At 37.3% G+C, this 21,057-nt stretch overlaps 1 protein-coding gene across 1 annotated transcript in view; it reads right to left on the reverse strand.

Annotated features, from left to right (window-relative positions):
- LRRC8C (leucine rich repeat containing 8 VRAC subunit C) overlaps nt 1–21,057 on the reverse strand; it is a 97,775-nt gene that overhangs the window by 22,768 nt on the left and 53,950 nt on the right. Inside the window, exon 2 of the mRNA XM_044676016.1 lies at nt 8,646–8,787. Coding sequence (XP_044531951.1) covers nt 8,646–8,783 — 138 coding nt within the window. The 5' untranslated portion in view covers nt 8,784–8,787. The remainder of the gene's footprint in view (nt 1–8,645; nt 8,788–21,057) is intronic.

Here is a 21,057-nt window from a genome sequence, read left to right on the forward strand (position 1 = left end):
CTAGGTAGGTATTTGTGAACAGAATCCAAAGTAGATTGGCATGACACAGAGAGGAGAATGGGAAGGGGACCCTTAAGGGTTCAATGATTTGAGTCTCTTCTCTGCATATAACACTATCTGCATGACTATAACCAAGTCACCTAACTACTCTTGGGCTTCAGTTTCTTCATCTACAAAGTAATCAGGGTAGACTCGGGTTCTTTTGAGTTCCTTTCCAGCTTTAAAATACTAAGATTCTACAATTCACTTTACCTGAATAAAAACATTTGATGATTCTCATTCACTTACTTCCAACATAAAACAAGTAAGCAAGAGAGAAGGGGATAATTTTTAGTGGGCTGACTTGACAGACCTTTTCACCATTTATTGCTAAGTAAATACTCCAACAGTAAACCTGGATGAATTAGAAAAGCTCCATCTATGCTATATAAGTATAGTATAGTAGAAGTAAATCTGTTCTTCCAGAAAAGAGGAGTAAAAGTCAAGGTAATAAGTAATGACTAAGTACCTACCCTGTGTCAGTCACTGTGCAAAATGCTGGCAGTCATTGTAGCTGGATTTGGGGTCAGAAAGAACTTGGGTTCAAAGCCTACCCCTGGCACTTACAAGGTATGATCATGACCATCTCTTGGAGTTTACTACCTCATCAATCAACAACATTTAATTTATTATCACATTCTAAAATTATTATAAAACATGTATAATTATTCAAATATTCTAATATTATTATGTTGGAGAAGGAAATGGCAAACTACTCCAGTGTCTTTGCCAAGAAAATCCCAGATAGGATCATGGAGAGTCAGACCCAACTGAAAAATGAATGAATGGAAAAAAACCCCAACAATAACAAATAATATTATAAAACATTGATCATTATTGTAATACCCCATTATAATAAAAACATGTATCATTATTATGACATTCTGATATTATGAAATGTATCATTATTATAATATCTAAAACAGTGATCATTATTTGAATATTATTATAAAACATTTATGATTATAATAACATTATATTATTGTAAGAACATTTATTGCCAGAATATTATTATAAATGATTTATTGTTATTATAAAAATATCTATCCTCAGAATATTATTATAGAACATTTATTAAGCACTATGCTAGGCATTAAGAACAAAAATCAAGGAAACAAGACCTGCTCTTAAGAAGCTTACATTCTCTGGATGGAAGAAATACACACATATATAAGTATAAACAAAGCAAATTTAAGCATTCATAAAAAGAGGATAATACTTGCAGGATATTTTGAGGCTTCATGATCACATGATGAGATCACAAAAGTAAGGTCCATTGCAAATTGCAAAGCTCCTTATAATCATGGGCTATTATTGTTTTTAGTATTGTTATTGTCATTAGCACTCGTTCTTGTCATCGATTTACCAATACAGCCCTGGAAAGTGTAATTTATTGAATGGTGCCCTCATGTGATTTAGCAGGCGAGTATGCCATTACTGAAAAATAAATATTTTGCCATTCACTAATTAAATGACTTCGCCAAGCTTCTATTTAATAAACTTAATAATAATAATTGACATTTACATAGTATTTTAGTGTTTGGAAATCACTTCACATGTATTTCCTCACTGGTATTCACAACAATCCTGTGACATAGGTTCAAGAAGTATTATTAAAGAACAAAACACATCATTGACTTTTTAAAAAAAATAAAGACCTTTACCTTCCTTCTTGGAATCAATACTATGTATTGGTTTCAAAACAGAAGAGCAGTAAGGACTAGGTAATGGGGGTTAAATGACTTGACCAGGGTCATACATCTAGGAAATGTCTGAGGCCAGATTTGAACCTAGGATCTCCCATTGCTAGATATGGCTCTCAATCCACTGAGCCACCCAGCTGCCCCCTCATTGCTAACTTAAAAAACCCCCAAAACAACCTGTATTATTATTCCAACTCTACAAAGAGGAAATGGAGTCTTACAGAGACTAAGTTGTTTGACCACGGTCACATAGCTAAGTTCAAGGTTCTGATTTGAACCAGAGTCTTCCCCACCACACTCAGCATTCTATTCACTATAAAACTTTTATATGTATATTGAATATTATAATATATAATATATAAATATATAAATACATATATATAAAGTGATATGTATATATATATATACCACTTTTACCCACTTTACAAATAAGTCCTAAAAGTATTGCAGTATTTCTATCTTTAAAGATGGAAAACAAGGACCAGGGATTAGCCTTGACTTATTCAATAAATGCCAACCCAGAAATGGGAACAGAAAGAAGTCTAGCAGTCCAAGTTCTGCCTTTGAAAGGACTCTTTGTTAAATAGGAAGTCATCATTCATTAAGACCAATTTTATTAGATGATTTGTGCAGAACTAGAATTAAAAGCTTTTATTGTTTATCCTTCCAAGTGATACTGCTTCCTTCCAAAAGTGTTTTGCATAGTTTTACTTTCCTTGGTAATTTTACATTTATTTTTTGACTTTGTTCCTTTATGCAGCTCTTCCTAGGAAGCTGTCTCCCCCCTGGTCCTATCAGTTTCCCATGTATAGCGTTGACACTAAATATAATGCATTATGAATTGGCTAAAGGTCATTGCCACCATTAAATATTCTTGCCTTCATCTTATGAATACAGAATTAGGTGTGTGCCCTAATATATCGATGGGACTACCCTTAAAAAGGCCATTATTTGTTATTTCCTCTGCAGCTTCATTCTTATATGGCCACACATTGGCCCCAATCCCCACATCATTGCCAGCATTGGTTGGTTTACATAAACAAGCTCCTAACCTATATGACAGGAGCTAATCTGCTGAGCTGAAACAGACCCCAGAGGAGAAGACAATGTGAATAAAGGATTGGACAGGACAACACTGACATCACCTTAGGGTAAAATCAAAAGGAACCCATGGAAATTGTGCATACGTATAGTTGATTTTTGCTATCATCAATGAATGAGTGCCTTTTGTGAACACCTACCTACTTCCTCCCAGCTATCTGAAAAAAGGGAATAAAAGACAAGCAAGCAGAATTAGAATTCTCACTTCCATGTCCCAATACCTCAACCCATGAAACCAATTAGCAAAAGTTACTCTTTAAGGAAAAGTAAGGAATCTTGCTCCTGCCTCTCTAATATAAGCAATTATTAAGCACCTACTATGTACCAGGCACTTTTTACTAAGTGCTGGAAATAAAAAGCCAACTATAAAATAAGAATTCCTACTCTCAGGAATCCAACCTGTAGATTAGATACAACTTGTAAAAAAATCAGATAAGTAGTTGACAATTTGAAGAAAGAGAAAACAATTAACTGCTTAGTGGGGGGCTCAGGAAAGGTATGAACTGAGCCGATGAGTAAGTTGATGATTACCCTTATTTGGAATTCTTGCTGCTGGTCCAATTCTCCATTTTTAATAATGATCTGTGTAGTACTTTGCTTGCAAAGTTATTTTGAGGATCAAATACCATAATGCTATAATATATGCAAACAATGAAAATAATATAATAATAAATAATATAATATAATAAACCCTTTGCAAACTTTAGAATGGCATGTAAATGTCAGCTGGTAGTAGTAATAGTGGTAGAAGTAACAGCAGTAGAAGAAGGAAGACTCCTCAGTGGTAAGGATTGTCATAGTTGTGGTTTAAGGCAACACTGCATAGTGAATAGTGAACTGCTCTAAGAATCAGGTCAATCTGGACTTAAGACCTGCTTCTCCCACATACTGACTGTTGGACCTTGGGCAAGTCACTGATCTTCCTAAGGGCTCTGGGAAACTCTCTAAGAGTCAGTTTCAGAAAAGACACTAGCCTGGATTGCTGGAGAGTATTTCCTCATTTGGGAGTTCACTATCCCAATGTCTTAAAGGTTCTCTCTCTGGCCCAAGTCCCACTCTCATTGTCAGTCCCAATGTTTTATACCTAGGAGGACCCTGAATTTAGCTTTTGAGAATGTGCTTTGCCACTTCTCACTTCTCTCATCTCTAACTAGACTCCCACACATCCAAACATCACATTTTTTTTTTCAATCAAAGGTCTTCTCAGTGGTTCCCTGTTGTCTACAGGATAAAGTCCTAACTCTTGGCCTCTCCAAGTCCTCCACAATATGGCTTTAATTCAGCTTTCCAACATTTTTTCCCGCTAGGAACCCAAAGAAAACCTCCATTCTAATACGCACTCTGCTCGCACACAAGGACTCCAGAAGCCCACTGCCATAGTTTTTTGATCATACTGATCTCCCATACATGTTAACATAATTTCCCATTTGAATGTAGTTTATACATTCTTCATGGAGCAGCTCAAAGCTCAAATCCTACTATGCTTTCAAGAGCTTCCTTCAATACTCCAAACACCCACAAAGACCTCTTCCCATTTTTAACTGCTGTTGTCTGTTACTATTTCCATAATTCTTCTCCTTCTATCAATTGTGTCTAGCACAATGCCTTCAACTCAACAAATATATGGAGACTGTCTGATTCCCAAGCCCATCATTAGAACCCCAGAGTCTTAAACTTAAGTCCACAGCACACTAGAAGAGCCCCCATAATAGCTAAGGGACTTAATGTAGCCTATAGAGTATCCATCCCCTCTATCCTATGGCAATGTGGATAATCAGAGTATGTTCAGATGAGGTCAGATTTGTAGGAGACATTTAGAAGTACTCCTAGGCTTAAGGGAAATCTCTCCCCTAAATATTGTGAAGAAAACTGTGGGGATTGAAGGGATTAAGGCAGAAAGTAGTTAATTGTGGGAACTGAGTGAATCACACGGACTCTATCTTGGGACAATTCTGGAGCCTGCTCAGTTCCCTTTTTATTCAATTATGGGACTAGTCCAAATTCGGTCTTATGAAAAAAGCTTATTCAATTGTGGGAACTGGGAGAAAACTTCATTATTTGAACCAAGCCCTGTGTGACAGAGAAGCAGGACCACCCCTGCTTGCTATTTTAAAGACCCTTAACCAAGGACCCAAGTTAAGTGGACCTGAAATGCAATCAGAACCTAATTGATGTAAAGAATTTTCTTACAATTGTCCATCTTAAGAACCTATATATCTTATCTGAAAACTGATCCCATATTGATCAATCAGTTATTGTTTTCATATTTCTTTAAGGTTTGCAGATACCTGGGGGGGAAATATTCCTGAATCCAGGGAATGGTGCCTGTTAACTCTCTCCCTCCCAACCTGGGAAGTCCTTACCCCTTCATACAGTTAGAAATCAGCTCACCCGATATAGTGTCATTTAATTAATTGGCTTTCTGTGATTGTTTCACTGTATAAAAGTCTGTCTCTCTCTGAATTAAGGGTCCAGCCTTAAGCCAAGGAAGAGTCCTGGTCCCGATTTGTTAGGCAATTGGCATGCATTGCCTAATAAATGGAAAGGCTCAGAAGATACATCTCTTGTTTGCTCAATCATTTCATCTTTCACCTGCCAAAGCTGTCAAATAGCTTTGACTTATGTATGACAAATGTCATGCATCAGGATCCCTGAGGGCATGTACAGATTTACTTTTTAAATGTGCTATTATCTGTGTCTTACTGTATTTTTATTTATTTTGTCAAATATTTTCCAATTGCATTTTAGTCTGGTTCTGCTACAAGAAGAAGTGTTGAGGGGAGTGGCTACCTCATGTTTGATACTTCTACTCTAAAGGATATTCAGTAACACTCTTCTCCTAGGTAATCGCCTTGAATTTCACAGTATTTTTCCAAATAAACTAGTTCTTTCTTATTTATAGGGTTTCTACAGTCTCTCTAGGCTCTATTTCATCCTGTCATAGAAAATGCAAACAATAGGGCTGATTTGGAAAGAACCTTGGGCTTTGATAGATGAGTTACTTCCTAAACTCAGCTCTCTCACTGACCACTTGACCTTGAACAAATCAGGGGACCATCCATGGGCCTCAGTATGCTCATCTGAAAAAGGAGACACTAGATGATGACTGGATGAGATGACTGCTAAGACTCTTTTTAAGTCTCAAGACATGACTCTATCTCATCTTAAGCAATTTCTGTGAGGTGTTAGATACCTCCTGGTGGAGTCACCCAGTGATAGAGATATTTACAGGTGGGTTTGTTAAACATACATGTGTTATGGAAGCTTTCTGAGGGCAGGGACAGCTTCATTTTTGCTCTGTATTCACATGCACCTCGCAAGGCACGGAAAAAGTGCTAGCTGAGGATAATAATGCAGGTGTCAATAAAGTCAGACCCAGTGCTACAATGACACCCAAAGACTATTTAGAAATGCAGAGGAATGCCTTTCTCCTATTCCCATTACTTTATGGAGGTGTGATATAGGGGAGAGAGTAGAGATAGGAAGACTGGCTTTCCATTCATGCCTCTGATGCTGACTTGCTGGGTAACCCTCAGCAAGTGACTTAACCTCTTTGATATTTCCTCATTTGTAAAATGGGGAATTTGAACTATATGCTCTCTGAGGCCCCTCTGAGGTAGGATTCGTGAGAGAACAAGGACACAAAGCCTGTAGTTATAAAGGAATGGATAGGAGTCAGTCTGCCTTGTCAGAGGATCTACATGCTGAAGTCACAGCATCACTTGAGTGTGGAGGCATTTAAGTTAGTACTGTGACAGCATAACATAGAAGGCTAATTTTAAACTTAGAACTTAGAATTAATATTAAGCAGAAAAGTATTCATCAGAAAAGCATAAAAATAAAAATATCCCATTTGTAGGAGGTAGTGTGGCAAGGAAGAAGTGACTAAATTTGAAGTCAAAGGACCTGGATTTAAATACTTGCTCTGTTACTACCTGTGAGACATTGGAGAAATCAAGTCACTTAACCCCTTCACCAACAGAATGTAAGTTGGGATGGCATCCAAGGTTGTTTCCTAACTCTAAATTTATGACCACATTTTCCTATGGCCTAGATTCCAGAACTGAATTATTTTAATTTTATCATTTAACAATTCTTAGAATCAGGGATGTTTTTTTTATATTTCTCCTAAAAATAAAACAAAACAACCCAACAACAATGACAATCTGCTTAGCCATGCAGCCTTTTAAATTCATTCAAGCTTCTCAACATTGCATTTATTGCTGCATCCTCATAAGAACACTTATTAAATCTCATCAAGAGGGCATCAGGGAAGTTCATCAAAAAAGGCTCAGCTCCCCAACATGCACCAAATAGGAATTGTGTAAGGATTAAGAGCTAAAGGAAGATAAATGGAAAATATGACTCAAGTAATTCTTCAAAATGGTTTCTTTTCATTTCAGAGAAACATGAGATATTTATGAACTGATGCAAAGTGAAGTAAACAGAACCCAAAAAATATTCACAAATAAGTGAAACCTCAATAAGAGTAAATGAAAAACTAAAGATGATTCTGAAAAATAGATCACAAATCATAGTTCCCCTCCTTTTAATCAATCACTTAGCATTTATTAAGTGCCTACTCTGTGCCAGCTTTGTGTTAAGCATTGGACATACAGAGAAAGGCAAATAGAGTTGCCCCTGCTCTCAAGGAGCTCACAGTCTAAGGAGAGAGACAACAGACTGAGAGGATTTAGTCTTAATACTGTATCATTTTGATTTCTATTGCTGTAACATTGTATTTTTCAAGTCTTTCTCATTCCTTTCTCCTATTAGACCCAGGAATGTACCTTACATTCCTTGCCTCAGAGGATCTTCTAAAATTGAGAAAATCTAAGGTTTATCTTTCTGGTAAAAATATTTGGCTCCATGTCTGGGGTGACATGGCCATCTCTTTGTTTATTTCCATTAGGAAGAATAACAGAAGTCAAACTTAACCAGATCTAACTTGATTTCTCCATCTAGATCAGAAAGGATATTGGAATCTTGCCATCAGATCAAGGGAGATCAAAGAGGGACTAAATGATATTAGCCCACCTCCTCATTAAGTACCGACCCAGTTGGAGATACCATGGGTTGTCGAGGGGAAGCCTGAATAATGAACTTTCAAAACTGTATTTAAATAACTCAAGACTCTGAATGAGTTGTCTTTGATCACTGAGAGAAATCATGGACCAATTCATTTACTGGTTATTGCTAGACTAATTAACAAACTATTTTTTTCTTATTCACAACTGAGTCTCTCTGAATTTTTACTTGTCACAATGCCAACAACTATGCACAAACAAAATATGTACAAGATTTATTAGGGTGTAGTCTGAGAGGGGTTAGCACTATCATTAAGGAAAACTGGAAAAGACTTTTTACAGAAGGTAGGCACTTACCTGAGACTTAAAGGAAGCCAGGGAAGTCAAGAGCAGGAGATGAGGAAGGAGAATTCCAGGCATGGGAGACAACCAATGAAAATGCTCAGCTAAGAGGTAGAGGATGGCATGGGAAGGCCCATGCCACTAGAAAGAGTTCTTGGAGGGGAGTAAGCAGAGAAGAAGAAGAATTATAGGGTGTAATGTTGTTACTTCATCATTGTTTGTGGTCGTCGCTGTATTGAGTTTTTGCTTAACTGCATTTATTTGTTATAAGGAAGGGTTCAGTTTTGAAGGAAGGAGAGTGGTAGAAAGGAAACATTTCTAGAAATGACATATAAAAATATAAGGCATCAAAAAACTTATTTCAAAGAAAAAAAGGTTTCCTTTGCTCTATGTCTTTCACATCTACATTTATGCTTAAGTTTTATTCACTTACTTGTAAAGTACAGCCAAACACACCAATCATTAGCATGACTACAGAGAGATATTCCATAAATACATCCCACCAGGGCTTGAGTACTCGGAATGCAGGCTGCTGCTCAGAAAATTGCCTGAATTCCGTTACCGGAATCATGATTCTGAAAAAGAAAGAGAAATACAGTGTATGAGTTTAACCAGTAAATCCATTTTCACAAAGAAAAATCTCATGCTTTTCATACATAAGCAACAACATTTTTAAAAGGTCATATTTGCATAATCTGTAGAAATATTTTTTTAGTTTATTTAATCAGTTTAGACTATTTTTCCTTGGTTACATAATTCATGTTCTTTCCCTCCCCTCCTCCCAACTCCCTCCTGTAGCCAATGCCCAATTCCACTGGGTTTTACATATGTCATTGATTAAGACCTATTTTCCATATTATTGATATCTGCACTAGGGTGATCATTTAGAGTTATGTAGAAATATTTTAAACATAAACTTATTAAGTATCTGACATACTTAACTTTGTGCAAAATAAGCAACTAAACTTTAATTTTCTAGCAAACTTGGCCACATAGATCTATCGCTCAAAAGTGGGGGTGGGAAGTAGGTCCTCTGATTTCATTAGTAGAGGATTCCTGGAAATAAAACTTTTACCATTGCAGTCCTACAATCTATCTATAGTTTTAGAGAACCGTCTGGGAAATTGAGAAGCAGTGATTTGCCTAAGGTCGCCTCCTCACAGGTTCAGATAACTAATGTTCAGATATATTCAATAATGTTATATAAGTAAAGACATCAGCTTATAATTGTTAACATTTATGTAGTCCCTTTTGCTTGACAAAATGCCGTATAAACATTAGTTTATCTGGCCTTTACAATGTAAGAACTATGTGTCTTATTATCCTCATTTTACAGATGAGGAAATGAACTTAATGCCGATGATCGCACTGTTTTGAGGTTTCAGGGTCAAGATGTGAACTCAGGTCTCTTTTAACTTCCCAGAACTCTGCTCTTTCCACATCACTCCACTTTGATCTATGAGGACTTATCTCTGGTTTTTTAATTAAAATATTTTTCTATAAACAAAAACCAATTTCCTCTCCTTTCGATCGCCAATAATTTGTCATTCACAAACTTAGAATTCTAACCAATCATTACCTCAATGGCCTCAAGAAGTACTTAGGCTTCCCTACAACCTATTTAACATTTTCCTATAAAAATGACTTTTTTTTTCAACATTGAAATAAAGCCTTTCACAGTCTGACTCCAGCCTACCTTACCAGGAATTCTTCACGTCAGTCTCCTTCCTGCACCGTTGTGCTGCCAAACTGAATGCCATACTATTTCTTATGATTCTAACTTCAGGCTCTAGTCTTTGCCCAGGCTTGTCTCATACCTAGAAGGTGCTCTCTCTTTCTACCTCTTAGAATCCTTATCAAGGCTCAGTAGTTTCAGTGCCACCAGAAGGAACTTCCTTACTTCTAAAATACTCATATTTATCTTGTCTACAAACTTAACTCTGCCTCAGTTTCCTCATCTGTACAATGAGCTGGAGAAGGAAAAGGCAAACCACTCTAGTATCTTTGCCAAGAAAACCTCAAATGGGGTCATGAAGAGACTTCCATGATTGAAAACAACAAAATACATGGCATAATAACTTATCTATGTAAATAAACCTTGTTTCCCTTCAATAGAATACAAGTTCCTTGAAGGAAGAGACTGTGTCTATTTTATATATAGATATAGATATAGAGATAGAGATAGATATAGGTAGATATAGATATAGATATATAGAGAGATGTAAATATGTAGATATAGATAGAGAGATAGAGATAGATAGATATATAGATATAGATATAGATATAGATATAGATATAGATAAGGTGCCTACCCTCCCCCCCCCCCCAGTGCCTGGCACAATCAGCACTCAGAGCTTTAGAAGAAAATGTCACTTTTTTGAATAAATGAATGAATCAGTTGGACATCACTGATGCTATTTGAGTCAAGCTCAAAATTGAAACTGATTTAGCAAACTACAAATGAACACGTTGCTTTGTATTTTTAATTTTGTTATACATTTCCCAGTTACATTAAAAAACAACAACAACCTTTCTTTTGCTTTAAAAACTCATACCAAGAATTGGTTCTAAGGCAGAAGCAGCAGCAAGGGCTAGGCAATTGGAGTTAAGTAACTTGTCCAGGCTCACACAGCTAGGAAGTATTTGAGGTCAGATTTGAATCCAGGTCTTCCTGACTCCAGGCCTGGCTCTCCATCCACTGAGCCACTTAGCTGCCCTTCCCAATTACATTTTATTCTGGTTCAAAGCCCTACTTGGGAGTTTTACACAGGCAGCAAGTTGGATATCTCTGCTGTACTGAATTCAATGCACACTTCACTAGACACTCAGAGACAGAATCAGAATTAATAAGCATTTATCAAGTGCCCACCCCTGTGCCAGGCACTGTGCTAAGGGCTGGCAATACAAAGGAAGTCAAAAGACAGTCCTTTCCCTCAAGGAGCTCACAATCAAATGGGGAAGACAGTACATAAAAAGAAGCTAAAAAGGGGAGGAGAGGGAAGGTTCTTCTGGTTGGGGGCAGGACGTGGTGAAGTCATAATGGGAAATGATCTAAGGAAGTGAGAGTTTTTGAGTTGTTTTCATTATGTAGAATGTTTTCTGGAAGCAACCAGATGGGAAAAGATAAGGAGAATTCTATGAATAATCTCCTTCAATGGTAGAGGATCAGATTCCAGATGTTCACCTCCTAGCCTCTCCAACCAGGAGGAGGGAAGTGAAATATGAAGATAAAAAAGCATAAAAGAAGTTTGGAGAGAAGGGCAGCTGGGTGGCTCAGTAGAAAGAGAGCCACGTCTGGAAAAAGGAGGTCCTGGGTTCAGATTTGAACTCAGATATTTCTTAGCTGTGTAATCCCTGGGAAAGTCACTTAGCCCTAATTGTCTAGCCCTTACCGATCTTCTGCTTTGGAACTGGCACTAAGACAGAAGATAAGGGTTTTGTTTTGTTTTGGGGTTTTTATTTTATCCTAAATTATGTGACATGGTAGGTTTTATAATGCTCTTATATCTTGTTAATGATCTCCAAGGACCTTCCCTGTTCCCAATATCACCAAAAGTTCAGACTGGCTTCATTTCCACTCAATTTCCCCCTGGAGCCTGTTACTGCCTTCTTATCATCTCCACAAGGAGTTATAAATTTATCTTTGTCTGTCCTCAATAAGTTAGAGGCGGCCCAGAGGCAATCACCAAAGGGAATTAAGTCAAGTTCCATTAAAATGACTTATTCCAGTTAGTCCTCACAACTAACATTGCTGCTCAACCAGGGGAGGAAATGTTGTGAGGAGGAGGAGTTAATGTTAGCAAATCATTGGTAGTAGCAGGTAGGAAGAGGAGAAGGAGGGAAGTTAGCCTTTTAAAGTATTAGGGAGAGGCATAGCTAGGAGGCTTAGTGGATAGAGAGCCAAGCTGGGAGATACTAGGTTCAAATCTGGTCTTAGACACTTCCTAGCTGTGTGACCTTGGACAAGTCACTTCACCACAATTGCCTATCCCTTACTGCTCTTCTGCTTTGGAACTCATATTTAGTATTACTTCTAAGAAAGAAGGTAAGGGCTTAAAAGGGGTGGAGGGTGGAAAGTAATAGGAAAACTAGTAGCAGTAGTGAGAATGCTAGGTGACTTGATAGTGCATAGAACGCTGAAGCGGGAGTCAGGAAAACTCATCTCCCTGAGTTCAAATCCACCCTCAGACATTTATTAGCTGTGAGCAAATCACTTAACCTTGTTTGCTTCCATTTCCTCATCTGTAAAATGAGATGGAGAAGGAAATGGGAAACAGTCCAATATCTTTTCCATGAAAAACCCGAAATGGGAGTCATGAAGAATTGGACTCGACTGAAATGACTAAATAGCAACAGCAGCACTAGAAGCTGCTGCCAACATATATTTAGGACTTTAAAGTTTGCAAACCTTAAATCAAATGTAAAGATGATGTGTTTAAACACAGCCCTTTACACACATTTCATTTGATCTTCACAAGAAGGTCAGAAGGTAAGTACTCATTATTCCCATTTTACATTCTCCATTTGCCAAGAGCTACTCTGCTTGGTTTCAAGCCATCATCCCCAGCCCAGGATAAAACTCATCATATATCCTGGACATTGCTTCAGTGGAGCTACTCATGCCTCAGCATCTTCTTTAAGTGGAGGGCCACAAGGTGGAGCAAAAAACTCTTCCCATAAACTTCCCTTAGAGAAGGGTCCAAAATACCCATCATCTTCATTTGCCCTGCTCAGTTTTGACTCCATCACCATCTTCATCCTCACCGCCATTACCATCCACAGCCCTCTGGCACCCCTCCTTCCCAAATGGACCCCCTTTTCAAGCTTCTATGTATTATCTTCTCCCTTTAGATCATAAGCTCCTTAAGATCAGGGACTGTCTTTTCCTTATTTGAATCTCTAGTGCTTAGCACAGTGCCTGAGGACTCATAGCCGACAATTAATAAATGTTTTCCATATTGTATTCATAGATAAAATAATCAAAGATAAGAGAAGTTAGAAGAAAGTAATATGTGATTATTGAAGAATGACTAAGTATATTCAGAGCAGGATTCACACCTAGGTCTTCCTCCAATTTCGCTATGATAAATAATAGTTAAAATAGATTGCTTGTCCCATTAGTGTTCTTATATTGGAAGCCGTGTAACTAGGCACTGTCACTCTTCTGTGTCCTATAGATTAAGGGTTGGTTATCTCTTCTTCCTGAGTGTATCTAGTATGATAGAAAGCAGAGTACCCCTAACCTATTCTTTTAGTTTGGCATAGTTTCAGGTACAAAGTAGCTAGAGATTCAAAGGATAAAATCAGAACTGTCTTCCTTCAACTCTTCTTCAAGGAATCCATTACTGAGGCCTACAGCTCTCATCCACAAGGGACTCATGGAAATTTTATAGCCATTGAGTTATACTCTCAAGGGCTCCCCTCTGAAAATAGGAAATAATTACAACTTCTGAGTATTGAAACCAGCCACTAAGGTGCTAAATTCTTACTTGTCTGGGACTGTCTGAGACGTTTCTATTTAGACCCTACAACCCAGTTGGTAGAAATGAGTCAAAGTCCTTCTAAAGTTCTGTAACACTGTGCTTCTCTTAAGTGTTTACAGCAAACTCTTCAGGAAGAAAAGATGGCAGATTCAATTATGTCCCTTCCTGCCCAAGAAAATGCAGTGGCTCCTTGACGACACTGAGAAAATAAAAACTCCTCTGATATTTATAGCCCTTCACAACAACCTGTATGGACTACGATCATCGACTAGGCTTCAAGTGGACTAGGAAGTAGAAAGACGAAAACCCCAAACAACAACAAAAAACTAACCTAAAACACCAAAAGTCAGCCAACCCAGAAACCTTGGAAGATGGAGCCAGTGTTTGCTTGGGGAATTGAACTATTTGTACTCTCCCCTGAGCAGTTTTCTTCATATTCACAAAATTCTGGAAAAATATAGCTACACTTGATTGCTCTTTAGTCACTACTCAGTAGGAAGCAAATGATTTAGCACAACTTCAAGTCATCATTTCAAATGGAAATAACTATTTTTGAACCAATTGGATGATCTAAATAGTCTCCCCCCTCCATGTCAGCTTCTTCTATCTTCTTGAAAATTCTCTTTCATCACAAGTGGAAGTGATTGGGTTTTTCCCCTAACTTTTTTTTTATCCTGGTCTTGTTTACCCAATGTTGAGAGCTATGATTTAAAGTCTTTTCACCTAGAACAGCTTCTACATCTTCTTGAAAAGTCCCTTTCTTCACAAGAATAAATGATTATTTTTTTTCCTTTTTCCTTTATCTCAGTCTTGTTTACCAAATGCTAACTGAGAAATATTAAATACTTTATGATCTTATAATTTTACAGGCCTGGAAATTTCTTTCCCAGACACAGATAGCATCCTCCCTACACAGCTAATTAGATAGTGGATAGCCACCTCCCATGGGTGTAGAATGCTTTTCATCCTCACCCTCCACCTCTTAAGAATTTCTGACTCAGCTCAGCTTGGAATTCAAGAATCAGCTCCAACATCACCTTCTACATCAAGGGTTCTTAACCTTCAGACTGTAAACTCAATTAAAAAATATTTTGATAAATGTATTACAACATAATTGTTTTCTATTGTAATTTTTTGGTATTTTGTTTTAAGCACATAAAAACATTATTCTTAGAAGGGGTCCATAGGCTTCAACAGACTGTAAAAAAGAGGTTAAATAAGCCTTTTCTGATTCCCCCAAATGCTAATCTTCCTTCTGATCCCCTTAACTTTCCTCATCTGCAAAGTGTGGACTGTGGGGTCTCTCTCTAAGGAATTTCCAATCTATGATCCTATAGGATGAGTCTTTAATCTCTTGGAATATAGCTAATATTTACTTATCATATGCATGTTGTTTCTCCAGATGGACACTAAGCTCCTTGAGGAAAGGACAGGTTCATCTTTGTTTTTATAATCACAATGCTTATGACAAAGTAAGTGCTCAATTCATGCTTTTTTTTTAACCCTTAACTTCTGTATATTGGCTCCTAGGTGGAAGAGTGGTAAGGGTGGGCAACGGGGGTCAAGTGACTTGCCCAGGGTCACACAGCTGGGAAGTGGCTGAGGCCGGGTTTGAACCTAGGACCTCCTGTCTCTAGGCCTGACTCTCAATCCACTGAGCTTCCCCTTCCCAGCTGCCCCTCAATTCATGCTTTTTGATGGATGGTCTTTGAGAGTTTGATAGGGTCCATTTAAATACCTTTTATTTATTTTGTTTCTTGTCTGTATCTACTTACTTATAGACCTGTCCTTCCTAATAGAATGTAAGTTCTTTGAGGGCAGACTGTTTAATTTTTGTCCACTGTCTAGCACCGTGTCGTGTACACAGAAAGCATTTAATAATAGCTTGTTGATTGATTTCTCTTTGAGAATTGCTGTGGATATAATCATGCTGTGATCAGTTTTTCCTAATTTACCCAGCCTGGTCCTCACGGATCTGCATATTAGGGCCATTCTTGCCTTGCAGCTTCGTAGATCTTGCAAGAATTTACCCTCTTTCTGGCAGAATCTTCAACAATTCATGGATTACCAGGGCAAGACATGACAAGGCATCATGTAGGACTTCTGTGGGGGCTCTTAGAAATGGGATCCCTCAAATGACAACAAAAGGAATCCAAGTCGATGCTTATTTAAGCTCAGGGACATTTAAGTCTTCAGTCTACTCTCTAGCTCTGCCCCCATTAAGCTTTCCCAGAAAGGAAAGGAAATGCATTTCCTTTTGCAATTTAAAATGTTAGTCACTACAAAATATTGATATGTATTTACAATTCATTTGTTACACATCACAAATCTCAGCCTTTAAGAGGTAAACAAGTAATAGTGTGTTGTTATAGAAACTTGAGTTTTTTTTTTTTTTGCATTTTCCCCATATAGTTCTTCCATATAGATTTTCTACTAGCCAGTGCCATTAAGACCTTTTCCCCTTTTTGTCTAGACTTTCTACACACAACTTTCCATCACTAATACTAATGCTAAATAGACCATATGGCTTCCAATTGACCTGGGCCCAATTTCTTATAGCACTAAACTCCTAACTCATCTACGAATGATTTTCAATATCCATTTTTTAAAAGTTTTCCATATTTTACTGTGACATCATACAGCTAGGTAGAGCAGAAGGAATAGTGGTATTCTTAGAATTGGAAAGACCCGAGTTTGAATTCTGCCTCAAACTCTTATCAACTCTATGCGCCCTGGAAAAATCACATCACCACTTTCACTCTCAGTATCTACATCTGTAACGTGGGTTTAATAATAATACCTATCAGGGGCAGCTGGGTAGCTCAGTGGATTGAGAGCCAGGCCTAGAGATGGGAGAGGTCCTAGGTTCAAATCTGGTCTCAGACACTTCCCAGCTGTGTGACCCTGGGCAAGTCACTTGACCCCCATTGCCTACCCTTACCACTCTTCTGCCTTGGAGCCAATACACAATATTGATTCCAAGATGGAAGGTAAGGGTTTAAAAAATAATAATAATACCTACATCACAGGGTTGTTATGAACATAAAATGAGAAAACATATGCAGGGTTTTGCAAATCTTAAAGCACTATGTAAATACTATTACTATTGTTTTCATAGTTCAATCACATATATTATATATATGTGAAGGAATAAGCAAACAATATGTTTTGTTTTAAAATATTTATTTTTTTACCATTTATATATACTAACAATTTTTAACATATAGTCTCCAAAACTTTGAGATCCAAATTTGCTCCCTCCTTCCCTTCCCTCCCCACTCCCTGAGATGCCAAGAAACTTGATCTAGATTATACATGTGTGATCACACAACACAAATTTCCATTTTGATTATGTTGTAGAAGAAGCCTCATATAAAACAAAAGTAAAAAAGAACCATGCCAAAAAAAAAAGTGAAAAATTTTATGCTCCTTCCTATCTTCCTTCAGATTCCATCAGTTCTTTCTCTAGAGGTGGAAAGTATTTTTTGAAATGATACATTTCTCTTTCTTTCTTTCTTCCTTTCTTCCTTTCTTCCTTTCTTCCTTTCTTCCTTCCTTCCTTCCTTCCTTTCTTTCTTTCTTTCTTTCTTTCTTTCTTTCTTTCTTTCTTTCTTCCTTCCTTCCTTCCTTCCTTCCTTCCTTCCTTCCTTTCTTTCTTTTTTTAGAAAAATTGTCCATGGTTACATGATTCATGTTCTTACTTTCCTCTTCACCCCCCCCCCCAACTCCCCTGCCATAGCCAATGCACATTTCCACTAGTTTTAACATGTGTCACCGATCAAGACCTACTTGCATATTATTGATAGTTGCACTAGGGTGGTGGTTTCGAGTCTACATTTCTTAATGAAAGTTATCAATAGTTTAAGTGGACAATTATAGAAAACAAAACAGAATTTGGAGGAATAGCTAATGGGCTTATGCGATAGGACTTCCATAGGGCAATATGCCCAAACATACAATGAATTATCCTAGAGTAGATGATGCAGGTCATCCCTCTCTATTTAGGGACAGGGAGGGCAGCTGAGATTGGGAGCTCAAACGTGTGAATTTACATTGAACTCTATTGAATGTCTTCAGGTAGGAGAGTACAATGCATTTGCCAGAGCAGTGTGTAATACAGTTTTGTCAGAGCACAAAGGATGTGGATAATGTGAGAATGTTTGAAATGTGTGGAGGAGTGTCAGGTTGGGGAAGTCTGTGAATGCTAGGGAAAGAGAATGCAATTTAATCAGGAGCCAATAAGAATGCACTGAAGATTCTGAAGCAGAGGAGGGACATGATTTGATTTCTAAAATCAGACAAATTCTTCTGGCAGCGGTAAAAAGGACAGATCAGAGGAGGCAGGGAATTGGAGGCCTTTTAAAGAAGCAATTGCTAAAGTCTAGGTGTAATGAGACTTGATAGAGTTTAGAAGCTAGCAGTGAGAAGAAAGACAAAGGCAAAGGAGTGAGGCTGTGCCTGGATCAGTGGAATCTGATTGGATGTGAAAGGTTAAAGAGAAGAAAACCTCAAAGAACACAAGATCAGGAACAAAGGGATAGTGTGACAGTGGAAGTGTCCTTGGTTCTGGGTTCAAATTTCAGCTCTGCCTATTTGACCCTGGAAAAATCACTTAAATCTCACTCAGTCCCTTAAGGAGGGGGTTGAATGTGCAGTGCAAAGAGCTTCAGGCTGGTAGTAAGAGGGATCTAGGTTCACATCTCAACTCTTTCTAGCTGAGTGATCCTACGTTGTTACTCTTGGATCCTTATTCTGTCCACTGGATCAACATAGATTCCCTTTTCTTTCTCCCTTCCAACACTGGAAGTCTCTTCTAAATCTTAATGAATGCTTGATTGACTGGCTGACTTGTTCTTGACTCTCTTCAGCTCCATCAGCTGAGTCTGGTAAGACAAGGCTTTCATATCCCTTACCATTCTGGTTCATCTTCTAGTTAATTCATCTTCCAATTTGTCATATGTTGGTATTCTTCATCTCATTTCTTCCCTATCCCCTTCAAAAGTTTTTATCCAAAAAATAGTGAGCATGTTGGAAGAATATTTATCATAGCACTTATTATTAAAAACCTTCAAAGCATGTCTCTTAGGACAAAATGATATTTTATTATTGCCATCACCAACATTAGCTTGAAAAAACAGTTGCTGGACTTATGGATGAATAATGGTTTGCTTTTTCAGATGTATAAGGTACAAAATATAAGATTGAAGACACAAAATACAAAAGATACAGGTAGACAAAACCCAAAACTTTTCTTACTAGCAGTAATTCTCCATTTCTTGACATTGACAAATAAAAGAAAGAAACCATTCTGTTATAGTTCTACAATGGTCCATTATGATTATACATATGATATCCCCCCAAAAATGGTTGAAGGATAGAAGGAAGAAGATCAAGAATAATTTATCATTTCAATTTTAAGGTTCACTGATATTTTGACAATGAGCATTTTGCCAGTCATGAAATAGACTCTGCCGATCAGTGTCATGTTTTATGTCTTAGCTCAGGAACTAAGGAGAAAGATGCATTGTACAGCTTCCTAGGTTGGCAGTAATAACCTCGTAGGAAGCAATGGACAGAAAACAGAATCCAAAATAAAAGTATTATGGGAAATATAATGGGTAGGGATATTTCTCTTCTTGAATGTTGGTGAGAGCCCAGGAAATGTTTTTCCTGTCTTTTTCTTTGTATAAAAGAGCTTCAATATAATGTATGGCTCCCCTCCTTCAAATGCTGTACCTTCATCTCAGGTATTTTGTGTAAGATGACAGCTTTACTATTTAGATCCTGAAAAAATTGGGTGAAATGAGATCGTTACTTCCTATTAGTCTAATCTGAAATAAACTTTTTTTTTCCAGATGAAAAGGATTATGACATCATGTTATTTGTTTTTCTCTCATGTCCATATTCTACTTGTTCCAAGATTTCCTTTTATGAAATGGTGTCCAAATTCAGTGCCTGGTAAAGATTTTTAAGGGTAAAAAATGTTTAAACGAATAAGTAATGAATGATCCCTATGCACATGTGTTTACTGTCTATGAAAAGATATGTCTCTTTGAGAGGGGAGAGGGTAATTTTTGAGGATAGACAGGCTTAAAAAGATAGAAAGAGAAAGATAAATGGAAAATATAGGATGGAGGGAAATACAGAGTTAGTAATTATAACTCTTAAGTTGAGTGAGGTGAACTCATCCATAAAACAGAAGAGTTCAAACAGGATGGGTTAGAAACCAAAATCTGACATTTTTTTACAAGAAATACATTTGAAACAGACACAATAAGGGACCAGAACAGAATTTATTATGCTATAAACTGAGGTAAAAAAGTCAAGGATATGGGGCATCTGGGTGATTCAGTAGATTGAGAGCCAGACCTAGAAATGGGAGGTCCTAGTTTCAAATCTGGCCTCAGACACTTCCTAGCTGTGTGACCCTGGGCAAGTCACTTGACCCCCATTGCCTAGCCCTTACACCACTCTTCTGCCTTGATTGGCCCCAAGATGGAAAGAAAAGGTTTTTACTTAAAAAAAAGACAAGGATAGTAATCTTCATCTCAAACAAAGCAAAATAGAAAAAAAATCTATTTAAAAGAAATAATCAAGGAAGCTATATTTTGCAAAAAGGTACCATAGACAATGAAGTAATATCAATCTAAATATATAAGGACCAAATGGCAGAACATTCAAATTCCTTAAAATGAGAAATTAAATGAGTAACAGGAAATAGGAGGAAATAGAACATAAAAACATATTAATGGGGGACCTCAACTTTCCCTTCTCAGAACAAGATAAATCTTATAATAAATAAATAAGACATTAAAGAAATGAATAAAATTTTAGGAAAGTTAGATATAATAGACCTCTAGAGAAAAATGAATGGGAATAGAAAGGGATATTCCTTTTTCTTAGTTGTACATGTAATCTTCACAAAAACTGACCATGTTTTGGGGCATGAAAACCTCATAACCAAGTGCCAAAAAAGTAGAAATATTAAAGACATCCCCCCTTCCACTTTCAGACTGTAATGCAATAAAAATTGCATTCAATAATGGGTTTTGGAAGCAGAGATTAAAATTTAATTAGACACCTACATATAGCACAATGGAAAGAGTACCAGGCCTGGAGTCAAGAAAACTTGTACTTAAATCTAGCTTCAGACACTTCCTGGGTGTATCACCCTGGGCAAGTCACTTAATCCTATTTGGCTAGCCTTGGCCCCTCTTTTGTCTTAGATTTGACTTATGGTAGAAGGTAAAAGTTTTTTTTTAAAAATTCGTTAGAAACTAAATAACCTAATCCTAAAGAATGAGTAGGGAAAAGAACAAATCATAGAAGCAATCAATAATTTCATTAAAGATAATAACAATG

Source organism: Gracilinanus agilis, chromosome 4, assembly GCF_016433145.1.
Source record: "Gracilinanus agilis isolate LMUSP501 chromosome 4, AgileGrace, whole genome shotgun sequence".
Lineage (NCBI taxonomy): Eukaryota > Metazoa > Chordata > Mammalia > Didelphimorphia > Didelphidae > Gracilinanus > Gracilinanus agilis.